The sequence below is a fragment of the Talaromyces rugulosus genome, chromosome IV, assembly GCF_013368755.1.
Source record: "Talaromyces rugulosus chromosome IV, complete sequence".
Classification (NCBI taxonomy): domain Eukaryota; kingdom Fungi; phylum Ascomycota; class Eurotiomycetes; order Eurotiales; family Trichocomaceae; genus Talaromyces; species Talaromyces rugulosus.
The window spans coordinates 2,785,366-2,802,149 of NC_049564.1; the positions used below are offsets into that span (position 1 = coordinate 2,785,366).

The window sequence follows — 16,784 nt, forward strand, 5'->3', positions numbered from 1 at the left end:
TCGTTCTGCCTGCCTGCGCAATAGGTCAAAAACACCATGGCCAACGACAAGAAATACGACGAGTTCGAGACGGGGCTTTTAGAGATATATGAGCACATTAGAAGCAAAGCGCCTAGTGAGGGGAATCCGGTGAGCATGTCCCTCTATTTATCGTACTTTTTTGATTCTAATGGATAGTTTCGCAGGGCTGCTGGGATCTCGACCACTACAAGGCCAACGTCCACCTCGAATCCGCAACCAAGGGCCCCCCCGGCAGAGCCGTATATCGCCTCACCGTGACACCGGAAATGCAAAATACTCTGGGCAGTCTGCACGGCGGGTGCGCTGCTACCATCATTGATAACCTGACGTCTACCATTCTCATGGCCGTGTCGCGGCCGGGCATGTTCCAGTACGGTGGCGTCAGTCGGAACTTGAATGTCACGTATCTGCGACCACTGCCTTTGAATACAGAGCTGCGGCTTATTTGTGAGGTGGTGCAGATGGGGCGGAGATTGGCATTGATCAAGGCGGAAATGCGACGGGTTGATGATGACTCGCTTTGCGTCGTGGGCGATCATCAGAAAGCGAATATGGACCCGGAGGCGAACCAGAAACTATAAAATATCCTGTTGTTTATATATATTTCTGAACGGCTCTACTGCACATGTGATCGATTATGGTTTGGTTACATTGGAGCAAGCTGTTATTCAGCGAATGGTGTATTAATTCTAGAGGAAGGCTTATCAACAGATAGGAGTATAGAGATAGACAGAATTCATGAAACTAAGGAATCTTTCGGTCACAGGCTGATTCGAAGCCATTAGATTTCTCAAAAAAAAAAGAGAGGGCATTTAGCAGTTAATCAAACAATGCTTGCAATTCTTTTTTTTTTGAGCATGATATTGCATTTAGCCAACAAGATAAACAAAGCTCTTATTCTTCGTTAACAAGGTTCTGGCCTTCGCGAAGGCCTTCAACAACAAGCTCATGGCCCTCGGCACGCTGGTAAATATCACGAACATCATCTAGTGTATGTTAGCAAAGGGAGTCTTGTCCAAACATCAAAGAAAACTAACCGGTAGTAGTCTCAAAGTGTGAAGTGGCATCGTAGCTCTTGGAGATGAACACGTTGTCGTTCTTGCCGTCTTCGAGAGGCTCGTACAAAGGAATAGGAGGGCCCATAAATGTCTCTTCAATCTTTCCAAGTCTCTGGAAACCAGGTTCCAACTCGACGTGGTGATTAGCTTCAGTCTCGGCAACGGTAGAGATAATGGCGACATAGTAGCCCTTGGGGCAGACGTTGTGAGCAGAAGAGACCACGGCAATATAAATGTCTGCAAAATTGATTGTTAGAATCTACTATCACGCATAGATATACAAAAATACATACCGTGCTTGCGTCCAACTTGCGATTGAGGGATGATCAGCTGTAGAGAGTCGCTGCTGTCGGTCTTGTCGACGGGGTGTTTCAGGATGCAAATCGCGCGAATCACATATCCGGTAATCTTGGACTTTCCAGTAAAGTATGAAGGATCGGCGATGATCTTGGTTGTCTTTGTTTCGAATTTCATACCCTCGCCAGCTTCGTCACGCTCCTTCATGGTCGCTTTGATGCCAGACACCTTGCCATTGCTGTCATACAGGACTTCGTCGACATCCGTGTTAAGCATATAAGTACCACCGTAGATAGCCGAGAGACGGGCAAATCCCTGGGGCAGTTCACCGAGTCCATATAGCGGGTAGATGTAAGGGGATTTTCCATATCGCGCCATCGAGTTGACATATAAACGAATACGGTTAACCGACTCCTTCACTCCTCCAGAAACCAAGATATAGTCGTCTGACTGGTACAGTGCCATCGAATGACCAATAAAGTCGCGGGTGGTGGCCTCTAGGCCGAACTTGTCGTAAACATCCTTCATAGTAGTAGTGGCTAGGTTGAGTCCTGGGCCGGCCGATTAGCCTCAAGTTTCAAGTCTCTGCGAGTTTTAAGCCTTACCTTGGTGAGTGCTAGGGTCGTCATCCTTGAATTCTCCAACCCACTCCAAAAACTTCTTTGCGCGCCTCTTCTCGAAAAGCCCCATCAGGGACGAACGCAATGCCTCGCCAGAGTCCGATGGAACCTTGGCGACAGTGGCCTTGGGGCCCTCGCCCTGTTGCACATAGCTTCCAGCAATCTGCTTGAATTCCAGGTATCTCGTCACATCAGTGGACACCAAGATGTTGGTCAACTCTCCGTTCGACATGAGCAGCTTGGGGATCAAGTCGACGTTCCAGTCGTTGACTCGGCCGTATTTCTTCCATGGCTCCTCGCCCGGGCGCACGTTTCCGTATTTTTTGAAAAGCTGCGTTCAAAAGTCAGTGGCGATAACTATTAAAAAAAGAGGGTGCGTATTTACTGTTTCAATGTTAACAGATGCCGCTTCTCTGTGTTGTGAGGGTCATTCGTTAGCACACTCCATGAGGGGTTGGTTGGCTGGCATATAGAGCTTACCCGCCGTAGTGATCATTGCGATCAATATGAAGCACCTTCTTGCCCTTCACACTCAGGACACTTTGGAATCGTTAGTAAATCTTCCAGTTCAACTTGCAAACCAGAACGACATGCTTACCCAGAAAGCACACACTCGGTCAGGCCTAGACGAAGGTTGTTAGCTTGGGACAATGATGGGCTGCGGGGTAGATGAGATCAACCATACCGGTGCCCAGCACAACGACATCATACTCCGGCGCAATCTCATCCATGGCGTATCGAGTCGGAGGCAGTAGTATTAATCAAGTAGAGACAAGGCAGTAGACGCTGGTGTAGAGTCGAAATCCTTCAAAGGCGATCGATGAAAGGGGAAGTCGAGGACTGGTGGATGCTAACTGACTGACTAGTTAACCTAGCACTCTCAACCCGGTTGCGATCCCCGCGGCGGAGCCCAAACGGCGGTGTCACCCGCGCCCCCTAAGCCCCTGATAGTCTGTTTGTTGTGATCTGCCTAGGACGTACGATATTAATATTTGATACAGAGTTATTATTTATGCGATTGAACAGGATAAGAACAAATAATATAGTTTACAGGAGTAGCTACAATGCAACTTACGACAAAATAAGCTTGTTGCTTCACTCCAAAAAAAATAAAAAACACGGAAACTTGTAGTAGTACCAGAATACAATGCTAGAAAGAGTCTCCATCCTACTTCTCCGACGTTTTCGCCTTCTTCGCCTTCTTCGACTTTGGTTTTCGCCTCAGAAGACTGCTTGTCGGTACTTCTGGATCGGTATGGTTTAAAATGGTGTCCGTATGGGTTTCAAGCAGTTCTCGCGCATCCTCCCAAGCATACCATCTTTCACGAAGAACGTGCTTGATCGATTTCTGTGTAGTCACAATCTGTGCAAATATCCGATAGAAGTTAGTAAACTGTATGTGTTGAACGAGAAGAAATAGGAAAAGGAAAACTAACCGCGCGGGCGCGCTCAACGGACTCTGCTTCTCCGTAACCAGCCTTGAGTCTGTCTCTCTCCAAATCCGAAGTTGCCAGTCTGTTGCGCTCCTTGGCGCAAACCCACCATAGGCAATGGAGATCATCCCATGACTTTCCACGAAGTTCTTGGATCGACCAAGGACGTCCTGCTTGAACATGAGTCTCTTGATACAGACCTACAATTAGTGAAGGGAGGAAAAAAAAAACATACCGTGCGTAGAATCGTATTCTGGCGTGCTCAAGGGGTGTCTATTCGGAGGGAAAAAGGCCCATAGCCCATGATTCGGATCCGATTTGCGCGCAGGAAGCTCGGATGCAGGGACTGGGGTCGGCAATGGATATTTTGCGGCACTCAATTTATGCTTGGGGCCTGTCATGTGAATTGCTGAGACACCACGGCCTTTACTCTTGTCAGGACCACGGCGGGCTGCGTTGCTTGCTGTGGAAGAGAAGGGCGCGTGCTGTGTTGTTGCCGAGCTGATGACATTGGTGTGCCATGCAGGAGCAAGGTAGGGCGGCGGTAATCCTGCAAGTAAAGACGGTTTCGACTGGTTGGCCAGTCGGCCTATGAATTGTCGATTCATTGTGAACAAATTGGCCAACCTGGCAGTTGGGTGTCCAATGCCAGTTGAGTTGACCGTGATGAACGTCTGGCCTGACACTCGCGGGAAAAGTTCCAAAGTCCGCTACCTGGCGGCGGCGGCAAAGTCACGTGACTGGCCTAGAAGTTACTAAGTTAGTGTCGCGCCTCAAGGGACGTTCGCAGCCTCATGTTTATCATTTGAAAAGTGTGCTAGGAAGCAGACTGTACATACTACGTATTCCTTGTATTATATATACACCTATCTGCATATGTAGATTAATCCCAGCCTTTCATCTAAAACCAGTCTGGCAGCGGTCACCGCGCGATGCAAGCCCAATCAAAGTGGCTAACCTGTAATCAACTATTCAGAAATATTCACTCTGCTCATTCAACGTAAAACTAAACATATATAGCATGGCAATCCAAAAGCCCATCAAGTGCTCACATTCCACCGAGAAGCGAGCAAAATGGCCTTGTGGCCCGTGCACAGATCGAAGCGCGCGGCTATCATCTCTCCGCCCGTGATCAGTCGGCCCCAGTCTCAAGAGCACTGCTTCATCTGCAGATTTGCATGCTTGTTCTACGAAAACACATCAGCAGTGCTAGCACCTCGGTCGACAGCAAGACACACCTCTTCCCTCGATTTATACACCCCTCCAGCCACGATCTCCGAAGAATTTTGAAGTCAATCTCACCATGAATAGGCCAGGTTTGTGACCTCTGCCCCCGCCATTGTCCATGCGACATTGCAAGCACTGGCTGGCTGCCATTCCATACCGTCACGAAGCAACCATCTGGAACACTTGACGCTGGTTCTCCCTTATACTGCTTTGGCAGACGTGGATAGTGGCCAGCACAGCCATGCCAGCACTCGAAACTCGAGAAAAGGCGTTTCTGCGACAGGGTCGAAGAGTCGGTCGCGTGGTGCCTTTTTGCATTCCAATCTCTGGAGAAGAGACGCCCGAGAGACACAAATGGCCAGCCTCTTGAACGAACAAATACTGATGTGTTGAGGAACGTCTAGGACCAGGCCCGCAAGCTCTCAGAAGCATGCCGGGCTTTCCAGCTCAGCAACAGGCACAGGCTCGAAATGCAACGCTAGCTTCAAGTCGAATCCCCAATGGTAAGATTGGTGCGTGCTCCTAGAAGCTTTATTTTTTTGGGGTGAAGTCGTGTTCTGATTCGTTTGGGAATTGCGCCGGACAGGGACAAGTGGCAACTGGAACTTCGGTGGTCTCCCCATGGGGGCAGCTCCAGGACTGCAAAATCACCAGCAGCGAAACATCGGGTCGATGGGAACGTTTGCTCAGAGCCTCAGTGGATCTCAGCCTGCAACACCGTTGGATCTTTCGTGAGTGGCCGGGATAGCAAAATAACAACTGCAGACAAGCTGACATTCAGCGTACCAAGGGAATTCCCTTCGTTATCCGGAGCGCCGCAGCAGAATCAGTCTCAAAACTCAGCGCAAGCAGTGTGGGCGAATGCTGGACAGCGAGCCACGCAGACACCGGTGCAACGGCAGCCGCCTCCTCCATCGAGCCAACCGCCGTCGCGAACCTCTCAAACGCAAAGCCACTACACGCAGCAACAAGCGTCTCAGGACGACCTGTTCCCCTCGGGCGCGCAGTTCGCCAACCGGCTGGACGATTTCCGGAACAACGGACAGGGACAACTGGGCGCGGGCGGACAACCGCAGACTGGAAACATCGAAGAATTCCCGCCGCTGGGACGCAACACGGCCGATTTGCCTCCAGGCGGGCTGCCCGCGCGCATGAACGACATCGGGCAGGAGCGACGGACTGGCTTCGGCAGCTACGGGCCTGGCTTGGCGTTCTCCGCGCAGACGCAATCCGCCCAAGCCCGCAACATCCTCACCGCAACGCTGAATGGCCCCGAGAGCAGTCGCGTCATGTCGCCAGGAACAGCAACAGGGGCAGCTGGCTCCGGTGGTGCGTTGCGCCCATCTGTATTGCGCGTCTGTTGATGCTGACTTGTTTGTGTGTGTGTGTGTGTGTGTTATAGCTCCCGGCATGCCGACCTCGAGATCTCCGCAAGGGCCGAACGGCGTCGCAACCCAGGAAAAAGAGGTACGGCGGCCCTCCATATACCCAGCCATCAAGCAGAATAAATACACTGACGACTATTCTGTTTGGCAATTGCAGCAACGACAACCCCAGGGAGAAGCACAAGAATCCTCGGCCTCCGGCCAGAGTGCGGAGCAGCCACCGTTATCGCAGATGAGCGAACTCGACAGGTTCGGTCTCGCAGGCTTGCTCAGGATGATCCATAGCGAAAGTCCTGATGTCGCAAGTCTGGCCGTTGGACAGGATCTCATGACGTTGGGATTAGATCTCAACCAACCCGAGTATGACTGACTGCACGCGATCCCTATAAATTACACGTGACTAACCCGATGTCAACAGGCCTCTGCATCATTCGTTTGCCTCGCCTTTTGTTTCCTCCATGTCTGCGCTCCCACTCGAACAGGACTTCACCATTCCCGGTTGCTATAATGTCGGAAACGTACAACCCTTGCAAACCCGCATCACGAGCTTTAGCGACGAGACTCTATTCTACATTTTCTACAGCATGCCGCGTGATGTGCTGCAAGAACTGGTGGCCGAGGAACTCATGGGCCGCAAATGGAGATATCACAAAGTCGAGCGCTGCTGGCTGACGAGAGACGAGACGTATCCAGGCCCTGTCGACGTTGAGCGCGGTGTCAGCGAGCGTGGTGTTTATCTGTGGTGGGACCCTGCAACGTGGAAGAAGATTCGCGTATGTATTCTCTTTTTTTCATTTACTACTATCCAAAGACTAACGTGCCCATTCTGTACAGCGCGAATTCATTCTCCGCTACGAAGACCTTGACAACAGGCTGGATCCTGCGCGGGGCATGCAACGTGTCGGATTTCCACCTCAAGCGTCGTAGTTTTCCATCTTATGCGGCATGTGTTCATGGTTATTTGTCTGGTGGAATGGGAGAACAAGCAGTCAATGTTTGGGCAACCGGGGGCGTTAGTTATACTAGACAATGGTCTTAGCATTGGGTGGCAATGTATGAACGACATGGTTATGAATCTGAAGAGTGCACAGTCAATAGCTTGCACTTTGGCCTCCGCATATTCTCTTGTGGAACAGCATATTCCTATGCTAGACCCGTAATGTCGTAGTGCTCTACGTTGCCAGGTACATCCCACGTATAATCGTCAAGAATTTTGGGATCCTTGGTAAGAGCGCATTTGATTTTATGAGAGAGCCCAATTATTTAGTCTGATAACCAATTAAGACCCACGATTCATCTTTTATCCACCCATTCGGATTATGCATGGAACAATAGTAATAATCTACTCATCGCATGCACGCGGATTTCCATGCGGGGCGGGGAACACGTTAGCTAATCAGCACGTGACGTCTAAGCTTGATTAGGCAAACCATAAACAGCTCCCGCCGGCCCAAACAAAGCAAAACAATCCCATCCTCTCCGCACCAACGACAGCGAAGACGACCGATCTCCATCCACGAGTCTACGAGTCGCAAAGACGTCTTTTCCGCAAGGCGCGGCCTACTAATGCTATAAGAGCTCCCAGGGAATTGAGAAAATAGTATATGGTTGCTGCGCAACGATGAGGATCGTTGAAATCATTATTGACGTGGGTGTTTTGTTTTCTTCGGCTGGATTTCGGTTTATGCTGATTTATGGAATCAACAGGGCTTCAAGTCGTATGCCGTGCGAACGGTAATTACAGGATGGTATGCGCCTGCAAATACTGTCTTTTCGCATTTATTTGCATGCGAAATTATGATTTAGTTGTCGGTGGTTTTTGGAATAGTGAGCTAACTCGCGCAGGGACGAATCCTTCAACTCGATCACCGGTCTGAACGGTAGTGGGAAATCCAACATTCTCGATGCCATATGCTTCGTCCTCGGTATCACCAACATGAGCACAGTCCGCGCACAAAACTTGCAGGACCTTATCTACAAGCGCGGACAGGCCGGAGTCACAAAGGCGAGTGTTACGATAGTCTTCGACAACCGCGACACGGCCAAGTCGCCCATTGGATTCGAAGAGTACGGAAGCATTTCCGTTACGCGACAGATTGTGCTGGGCGGCACCAGCAAATATCTTATCAACGGTCACCGCGCGCAACAACAAACAGTGCAGAACCTCTTCCAGAGTGTAGGGCTGAACATCAACAATCCGAACTTTTTGATTATGCAAGGACGGATCACCAAAGTGCTGAATATGAAGGCTGTTGAAATATTGTCCATGATCGAAGAAGCCGCTGGTACGCGGATGTTTGAGGACAGGAAAGAGAAGGCAGCCAAGACAATGGCCAAGAAGGAAATGAAAGTTCGCGAAATCGAAGGGCTTTTGAGCGAAGAAATTGAGCCCAAGCTAGAGAAGTTGCGAGGTGAAAAACGTGCTTTCCTCGATTTCCAGCAGACACAGAACGATGTTGAGCGTCTCACGCGCTTGGTGGTAGCCCACGATTATCTTAAGGGCAAAGATCGGTTACACGCCGCTGGGGAAGATTACGAAGCGAAAAAGGCCAAGACGCAGAATCTCGAAGACAATGCCACGCGGCTCAAGAGCGAAATCGCGCATCTGGAAGAGGACGTTAAACGCGTCAAGGCTGTGCGCGAAAAGGAGCTTCGGAAAGGAGGGAAATTCCAAGCACTGGAAAGAGATGTCAAGGAACACTCTCACGAAATGGTCCGACTAGCCACTGTCATTGACCTGAAGAATTCCAGCATGGCAGAGGAAAAGGAAAAGCGAAAAGCCAGTCAGAAGAATGTCGCCGACCTTGAAAAGCTACTCCAAGACAAGAAGAAGGTCTACGATAAGCTCCAAGAGCAATACGATGCCGCGAAAACAGAGCTCGACGCTCAAACTGCAGAGGTTGAGAGGAAAGAAGAGTTACTTCAGACTCTGCAAACTGGTGTCGCATCCAAGGAAGGCCAGGAGAATGGTTATCAGGGACAGCTTCAAGACGCTCGAAACCGCGTCAGCTCTTCTGCGACGGAACAAGAGCAAGCCAAACTCAAGATCAGCCATCTTGAGAAGCGAATCAAAGAGGAGGAGCCTCGTGCGAAGAAGGCCAAGGAGCAAAATTCCGGCCTCTTGAAAGACTTGGAATCGTTGAGGGCACGAGCGGCAAAATTAGAGACTGATATGGTCAAACAAGGGTATGAGCCAGGCAAGGAAGAGCAGATGTACCAAGAACAAACGACTCTGCAACGCGACATTCGCGAGCTTCGGGAGAAGGCCGATAGTCTAAACAGGAGAGTAGCAAACCTTGACTTTTCTTACTCCGATCCTTATTCCGGCTTCGATCGATCAAAGGTCAAGGGCCTCGTGGCTCAATTATTTACCCTCGACAAAGACAGAACCGAAGCAGGTACCGCACTTGAGATCTGTGCTGGTGGGCGTCTCTACAACGTTGTCGTTGACAATGCAGAGACTGGCTCACAGCTGCTTCAAAATGGAAGACTGCGCAAACGTGTTACCATTATTCCCTTGAACAAGATCTCGGCATTCAAGGCATCCGCCGACAAGATCTCTGCTGCACAGAGACTAGCGCCTGGAAAGGTCGACTTAGCTCTGTCATTGATCGGATATGATGACGAGGTGTCCGCCGCCATGGATTATGTTTTTGGCTCAACGCTCGTCTCCCATGATGCGCAGACCGCGAAAACCGTTACTTTTGATCCTAGCGTTCGCTTGAAGAGTGTAACTCTGGATGGCGACGTTTATGACCCCTCTGGAACGCTTTCCGGAGGCAGCTCACCGAACTCCAGCGGTGTTCTTGTTGTTCTCCAGAAGCTTCACGAGATCACAAGGGAAATGAAGAGCAAGGAGCGTCAATTAACTAACTTGCAAGAGACTATGGCAAAGGAGAAGAAGAAGTTGGATGCGATGCGTGCGATCAAGCAAGAGCTGGACTTGAAGAACCATGAGATTAAGCTTACCGAAGACCAAATCAATAGCAACAGCTCGTCATCGGTATGTATAATTCTAATTACGCAGGAAGATACGTACTAACCAGCGTAGATCATTCATGCCGTTGAGGAGATGAATGAAACCATCAACCAGTTGAAAAACGACATTGCTGATGCCAGAACCCGGCACTCCGAGGCACTCAAGGATATCAAGAGGATCGAGAAGGATATGAAAGAATTCGACAGCAACAAAGATAGCAAACTTGCCGAGCTACAATCCTCTCTCAACAGCTTGAAAAAGGGTCTCAATAAAAACTCCATTGCCGTCAAGACATCTCAAAAAGAAATGCAAGCTTCAAGACTTGAAGCAGAGCAGGCTGGAAGCGATCTTTCAGCTGCAGAGGAGCAGTTGGCCGAAGCTGATGTCGCCATGAAGGCTCAGGATGAGGAGATGGAGGCTCTGAAGAAGGAACAGGCAAATATCAAGGTGAGTGGCAAGACATATGCTATTCACCGGCAAACATGAACTCATCTTTTTCAGGACGCCCATGATATCGCTCAAGCCCAACTAGAGGAAGAACAAGCCAAATTGACCGGGTTCGATGACGAGCTTAGCGACCTCGAGGAGGCCATTCGGTCAAAGAATGCGCGTATTACCGAAGAAGCGCTTGAGGTACAGAAACTCGGACATCAACTTGAGAAGCTTCATAAAGACCAGCAAGCTGCTGCTCAGATGGTGGCGAGTATGGAAGGCGAGCATGAATGGATCGATGAGGAAAAAGACAGTTTCGGCCGTCCAAATACGCCATACGACTTTAGGGGCCAGAATATTGCAGAATGCCGGTCAACGCTGCGTAATCTGACCGAGCGATTCCAGGGAATGAAGAAAAAGATCAACCCCAAGGTTATGAACATGATTGACAGCGTCGAGAAGAAAGAGGTTGCGCTCAAGAATATGATGAGGACTGTTATCCGAGACAAGGGTAAGATTGAAGAAACCATCATCAATCTCAACGAGTACAAGAAGGAGGCCCTGCACAAGACGTGGACCAAAGTCAACGGCGACTTTGGTCAGATCTTCGCAGAGCTCTTGCCAGGTAGTTTTGCCAAGTTGGATCCTCCAGAGGGCAAGGAAATCACCGACGGACTGGAGGTCAAGGTTTCTCTTGGTAAAGTCTGGAAGCAGAGTCTCACAGAGTTGAGTGGTGGCCAACGGTACGCTTTTTTTCCCCTGGTTATACGGAAAGTACTTTACTAATTAAACGGTCTAGGTCGCTTATTGCCCTTTCATTGATCATGGCGCTTTTGCAGTTCAAGCCAGCACCAATGTACATTCTCGACGAGGTCGACGCCGCTCTCGACTTGTCGCACACGCAAAACATCGGTCGCTTGATCAAGACTCGGTTCAAGGGATCTCAGTTCATTGTTGTGTCGCTCAAGGATGGCATGTTCCAGAATGCCAACCGCATTTTCAAGACGCGTTTCAGCGAAGGCACCAGTGTGGTTCAAGCACTGACGCCGGCGGACACGAAGTAATCTTCCTATAATGAATGATACATGGATACATGTTTTTTTTTTAACTTTACTTTACTGTTATTGATTATGCGGGGTTTTGGGTAGGCGATTGGTGTTGGACGAAGTAATGTCTGTACATGACCGTAGATGTTGATATGGGCATTCATTCTCAATGCTACGAAGTTTTTGTTCTTTGTCTACTTTATAAATACCTACCAAGTGTTGTCCGGACGGACCGACGAACGCGGCCAAACCGGTGGAGCCAGCTGGGGCCTCGGGTCAATGCGCCGCCGCAATCGCCCATCCCCTTCTATCCACCTCTCTGATCATCCATTCCCCGACCGCCAGGACACCGCCATATCCTTCATCGTCGCTCATAATATTTTCTATCACTACGATATCGAACAAGCTTTGCAGAGCCTTGTTCATTTCTCAAACTCACTTCTCTCGCCAACCGTTTTCTCTCTGTGCCAGCAAACATCCGATCGCGTGAGCATACCGGCATCATTCCTCCAGTGCCGCCACCCTGTCATTACAGCGCAAGCCATTTCGCCTTATCAGATCGCCCGCAGAACACCACGAGGCGATTTACGCTTTTCAAAACTCGACCCAGAACTACCCTTTTTTTTCTCTTTCGTAATAACCAAGCGCCTTTGGGGGAAACCCTTCCAACAAAAAAAGCGTGTACCGTTTGCGCTCTTAATTGCCCCCCGCCTTTAACTACCGACCAGCTGGACGACAACCTCCGACCGCCGAACAGAGCAGCCTTTTCAACTAATCACAACTCCCCTCTCCTCTCTCCAGTATGGCGGACGTAGAACCATCGGTCAATATTCCCTCGCTGGTCACATTAGCGGTGATTTCATTCTTCGTGATCCGGTGGTTCCTAAACCGCAACAGCCCGGATACCGCCAATGCAGCCGTCGCCCAAGCACGGGGTCGTATTATCGACCCGGCACAGGTGGAACAGATCTCGCAGATGTTCCCGCAGCTGAATCGGCGGGATATCATGTGGGATTTGCAGAGAAATGGAGGGAGCGTTCCGGCGACTACGGAGCGCATCTTGACGGGACGCGGTTTGGATACTGTAAGTATTTCTTCGCTGGGCGCATCATTATGGTGGCGGTTTTATATCCCCCTAACTTGCTTCAATACTGACCGGCTCTCTTTCTAGCCTCCCCCGTCATACCAGCCTCATATTCCACAGCCTGCAACTCCCGCCGTCAACCCGAATCCTACTCCAATCTCCAAAGCAGGAGCCCAAGACCTCATCTCTCGCTATAACCTGAGCAACCGACTTTCGGAAGAATCAGAAGCAAACTCAAAAACGGACAATGGCTGGTCGCAAAATAAGACCGAGCGGCAGCGTCTACTGCAGAAGCGCCGAGATGATATGATTTTGGCAGCTCGAAAGAAGCTTCAACAGAAAGACAATGAGAAGTCTCACGCTACTGGTCCTGCGCTGTGAAGAAGAAAAGGATGAAATCTTTATAAATATGTTAAAACCGCAAGCCCCATTGTTAGAATGTTTTTTTTCCCTCCCTTTTTAATACCATAGGATTTGATTAAATCGACACCGTATCTTGGCTTTCGCTTGGTGCAACTTATAATCCCCTTCTTACTCTTTTCTTCTTCTTTTTAATGATTCGACATTCTGTATGCCGTCTATGAAATCAACGAACACGATGCTCGCAAATACTTGTAATGAGATTCAACTCTTTGGGTATATATTGCAACTGTATCTTTCGCTAAATTCAACACAGCCTCGCCCAACCAACCGCCCAATGCGCCGCCCACCTTTTTTTTTAGAACTCCAAAGAACAAAATGCGAAAATATATAGATGTCATGTAGAGAAATCAGACCCCGATCCTAAAACTCCATGTCATCGTCATCATCCTGGGTATACCCTTGCGTAGGTCCTTCTTCAGCGAGCTGTTCTCTTCGGGCCTGTTCGCGAGATGCGCCGATTTTCCTAAGCCCTTCGACTACTCCAGCAACGAAGCCTCGCATTTCCCCGATTTCCATAGCCCCGACACCCGTAAGGGCGACGCCGCCGCCGGCTGTTGCGGCTGTGTCCAGGATATCCACGCCCTTGCGCATCTTGGACATGCGCACTTCTCGCAAGTCTTTTAATAGTCGCCGCACTTGGTCCGGGTCGATGAGGTCATCACTCGCGGCGTCGAGCAGCATATTGCCCACTTCTAGCCAGTGGTACGGCAGGGCGATTTCTTTGTCGAGTTCGGATTCCTCGGCTGGAGTCAGCGCGGTATTCTGTGGTAGGAATGGCGGCGTGGGAAAATATCGCGCTCCATCGAGCGTGTGCTTTGGTCGAGGCATGGTAACCTGCGGTCGTCGATTGTTGTCGTCACCCGGTCTGCGTTGACCTGGTAGTCGCGGTGGCGGGGAGAAGGAATCTGAGTATTCTCGGGTTTCTGTTTCGAATTGAAGGATTATTTGTAATGACTCTGGGTAAAGCCAGTATGGAGGGACGATATTGACGCGCCGTTGTCGTTTGAGTAGGATTGCCAGCCAGAGAGGAAGTGTCGTACGCTGTGGCGGTAGTAATCGTTCTGTAGGTCCCTAAATAGTACACAACAGACAGACAAGTCAGCTCTCTCTAATTCCTCCCTCGCCCCTATCAAAACACATGTATCCCGGAATGAGAGCGCGGTATGCGCAGCCCGCATATCTCTCTGCGGGGTGTTTTGGGCTGCGGGGTTTCGGCTTTTTTTTTGTTGCTCACTGATAACAAATCGAGGCCATCTAGACGCTGTCGAGGCACAACAGTCACGAGTTCCATCTCCGAGATGAATTCGATTTCCGAGGGCGTGATTCCTCGCGGTAGTGGAAAAGCCATTGTGGCGTTCTGGGTTTTTTGGTTCCGGAGGAAGAAACTGCGCGAACGAGAGAGAAACTAGAAATCAATGACACAAGAAAAAGATAGCGCCTTGCGGCCAATTGGGAGAGAAGAGGGGCATGCAATCTTATAGAACCAGCATCTTTCTGCCGCCGCCAAACAATTCAAGAAGACCGAGAAGGGCGAGTATGGAGTATGATGATGTATTGTATTATCGCGGCGGAATGCTGGTTCGTGTTTGAGCGGTTTGCATCCTCGCGCGAGCCAACGGGAGCTCCGGCGTCCAGCAACTTGGTCACATTCTTTTTTTTGCTTGTCAACCAGCTTCCAAATTCCGGAGATAAACTATTGCCTAAAGGGCCAAAGCGCATGCTTGTATAGGATTAGAGCTCCTCCAATGCTTGCTTAGGGGTTCGGACATAGCCTGGCGCAATGAGCTCTCCCCAGTTTGAGACCGGCCTCACATTGGCCGGCCGCTATCTGGTGCCTTTCGTGTTGCTCTCGCTCCTGCTTTGGAGAAACCTGGTTAGCAAAACTGTCCAGGAGCCATATCTCGATGAGGTTTTCCATGTTGGCCAGGCACAGGCTTACTGGGCCAACAATTGGTCCCATTGGGATCCGAAAATCACCACGCCGCCTGGCCTTTACGTATGGTCATATGTGCTCTGCGGCAGCGTTCTGCTGCTCCGAGGATCTCCTACAGACGTTGGAGTCGATGAACTGCGTGCTACCAATCTCGCTGCCTCGGGACTAGTCCTGCCATGGCGTCTTCAGACTCTATTGGATTTATTGCGAAAGGAGCAGAATACCCGGCAGTCGGGCGCTTGGGTCAGCCATACAGTGCTGAATATATGCCTCTTTCCGCCGTTGTTTTTCTTCTCCGGGCTGTATTATACTGATGTCCTCGCTCTGCTCGTTGTTGTGGAAGCGTATATTTGGGATATCAAAAGATCGGATGCAAATGGCGCGAAGAAGACAATCGGAAGCGCTCTGCTTGGTCACACTTCGTTGCAAAGCTTGGCCTTTGTCGTGTTGGGTCTCGTTGCTCTTGTTTTCAGACAGACAAACATATTTTGGGTTTCTGTCTTTATGGGTGGTTTACAGGTTGTTCGGACTATTCGCCAAAACTCGAAATCTCTCTCGTATACCAATTATTTTGCAATGGTATCCCAGAGCTTCCAGGGAGAACTCTACGATCCGCTTGTGGCGGAGGCGAGCTTTGTTGGTGAGTTCATTCTGTTTAGTGTTAGCATATGGTTTTCTGACAGGGCAAAGACTATTTCAAGACCGGCCTGTCCCTCGGGTGTGCTGCATTGGGCCAGCTGCCTCTTGTCATTGCCTCCATCATCCCGCATCTCCTCATTCTAGCAGCATTTGGCGGATTCGTGCTCTGGAATGGCAGCGTCGTTTTGGGGCATAAAGAGTTCCACAGCGCTGCTATCCATGTTCCTCAGATGCTGTACATCTGGCCGTACTTTATCTTTTTCTCGTGGCCACTGGTGATCATTGGCATTGCCAATGTCACTGTACCCAGCGGGCTCCTTCCAAAGTTCTTCGACTATCGACTGAACAATACTCACAGACTTCCGCGGTTTCTCACGGCTCTAGGTGTCATTCCTTTGATGCTGGCCGCTATCCACTTCAACACTATTGTGCATCCTTTTACTCTGGCTGATAACAGACACTACGTTTTCTACGTCTTTCGAATTTTGACCGGGTATCATCCTGCTGTCAAATACGCAGCGGCCCCAGTCTACTTCCTCTGTGCATGGGCCGTCTTTACCGCAATTGGGATCTACTCGCCTCCCGGTCCAAAAGGCCCATCTATACCCCCTGCAATGCTTGACGCTGCCGCAACTCAGGACGAACAAGCAAAGCCAGCCCAGAAGAAAGAATTAGCAAGCAAGAAGCAGCAAAAACAGCAAAAGAAGCAGTCTCTAAAAAAGAAAACCACATCATCCGCAGAACCCCCAAGCACTCAGGTCATCACTCCCGAAGTTATAGCCCGGATCCAAGCACACATGAATAAACGCCAGCAGCAAGTCGAACGGCAACAAATCCGCGTTAGCTTCGTTCTCATCTGGCTCGTCGCTACAGCCCTCTCGCTCATCACAGCGCCTCTGGTCGAACCCCGGTATTTCATTATTCCGTGGGTGATGTGGAGATTGCATCTTCCTCGCCTGCCGACTCCAGAAGTCTTCCGGGAGCAGCAGCAAAGGGAGGAGTCTGGTTTGTTCAAGGCGCATTTTGCTACGGCTTTGCCGCAGGTCATGGAGACAGTTTGGTTCTTGGTGATTAATGCCGTCACGGGTTACGTGTTCTTGTACAATGGGTTTGAGTGGCCGCAGGAACCGGGGAAGATACAGAGATTTATGTGGTAAAATTAGATTTTCTTTTTGTTCTTTCTAGATAAAGTGTATTACTAGCAATT

At 50.0% G+C, this 16,784-nt stretch overlaps 8 protein-coding genes across 8 annotated transcripts; 5 read left to right on the top strand and 3 right to left on the bottom strand.

Moving 5' to 3' along the window:
* Positions 1–36: 36 nt before the first annotated feature.
* TRUGW13939_07763 (uncharacterized protein) lies at positions 37–602 on the top strand (the record flags this gene model as incomplete). Its single annotated transcript, XM_035490900.1, has 2 exons — positions 37–129; positions 186–602. 2 exons carry the CDS (start codon positions 37–39, stop codon positions 600–602), a joined length of 510 nt encoding a protein of 169 aa, XP_035346793.1.
* Positions 603–915: 313 nt separating this feature from the next.
* TRUGW13939_07764 (uncharacterized protein) lies at positions 916–2,727 on the bottom strand (the record flags this gene model as incomplete). The annotated part of the gene is made up of 8 exons (XM_035490901.1): positions 916–1,007; positions 1,059–1,316; positions 1,373–1,927; positions 1,982–2,327; positions 2,382–2,409; positions 2,477–2,536; positions 2,595–2,619; positions 2,682–2,727. The coding sequence occupies 8 exons, from the start codon at positions 2,725–2,727 to the stop codon at positions 916–918; spliced, it is 1,410 nt and encodes a 469-aa protein (XP_035346794.1).
* Positions 2,728–3,164: 437 nt separating this feature from the next.
* On the bottom strand, positions 3,165–4,037 carry TRUGW13939_07765 (uncharacterized protein; the record flags this gene model as incomplete). Its single annotated transcript, XM_035490902.1, has 3 exons — positions 3,165–3,359; positions 3,433–3,599; positions 3,665–4,037. The coding sequence occupies 3 exons, from the start codon at positions 4,035–4,037 to the stop codon at positions 3,165–3,167; spliced, it is 735 nt and encodes a 244-aa protein (XP_035346795.1).
* A 1,049-nt stretch (positions 4,038–5,086) lies between these two features.
* TRUGW13939_07766 (uncharacterized protein) lies at positions 5,087–6,968 on the top strand (the record flags this gene model as incomplete). The annotated part of the gene is made up of 6 exons (XM_035490903.1): positions 5,087–5,168; positions 5,243–5,387; positions 5,438–5,985; positions 6,059–6,401; positions 6,460–6,814; positions 6,876–6,968. The coding sequence occupies 6 exons, from the start codon at positions 5,087–5,089 to the stop codon at positions 6,966–6,968; spliced, it is 1,566 nt and encodes a 521-aa protein (XP_035346796.1).
* A 694-nt stretch (positions 6,969–7,662) lies between these two features.
* TRUGW13939_07767 (uncharacterized protein) lies at positions 7,663–11,516 on the top strand (the record flags this gene model as incomplete). Its single annotated transcript, XM_035490904.1, has 6 exons — positions 7,663–7,689; positions 7,749–7,789; positions 7,887–10,044; positions 10,093–10,467; positions 10,522–11,195; positions 11,252–11,516. 6 exons carry the CDS (start codon positions 7,663–7,665, stop codon positions 11,514–11,516), a joined length of 3,540 nt encoding a protein of 1,179 aa, XP_035346797.1.
* Positions 11,517–12,300: 784 nt separating this feature from the next.
* Positions 12,301–12,963, top strand: TRUGW13939_07768 (uncharacterized protein; the record flags this gene model as incomplete). The annotated part of the gene is made up of 2 exons (XM_035490905.1): positions 12,301–12,582; positions 12,670–12,963. 2 exons carry the CDS (start codon positions 12,301–12,303, stop codon positions 12,961–12,963), a joined length of 576 nt encoding a protein of 191 aa, XP_035346798.1.
* A 402-nt stretch (positions 12,964–13,365) lies between these two features.
* TRUGW13939_07769 (uncharacterized protein) lies at positions 13,366–14,353 on the bottom strand (the record flags this gene model as incomplete). Its single annotated transcript, XM_035490906.1, has 2 exons — positions 13,366–14,076; positions 14,240–14,353. The coding sequence occupies 2 exons, from the start codon at positions 14,351–14,353 to the stop codon at positions 13,366–13,368; spliced, it is 825 nt and encodes a 274-aa protein (XP_035346799.1).
* A 432-nt stretch (positions 14,354–14,785) lies between these two features.
* On the top strand, positions 14,786–16,734 carry TRUGW13939_07770 (uncharacterized protein; the record flags this gene model as incomplete). Its single annotated transcript, XM_035490907.1, has 2 exons — positions 14,786–15,578; positions 15,629–16,734. The coding sequence occupies 2 exons, from the start codon at positions 14,786–14,788 to the stop codon at positions 16,732–16,734; spliced, it is 1,899 nt and encodes a 632-aa protein (XP_035346800.1).
* Between the last annotated feature and the right edge of the window lie 50 nt (positions 16,735–16,784).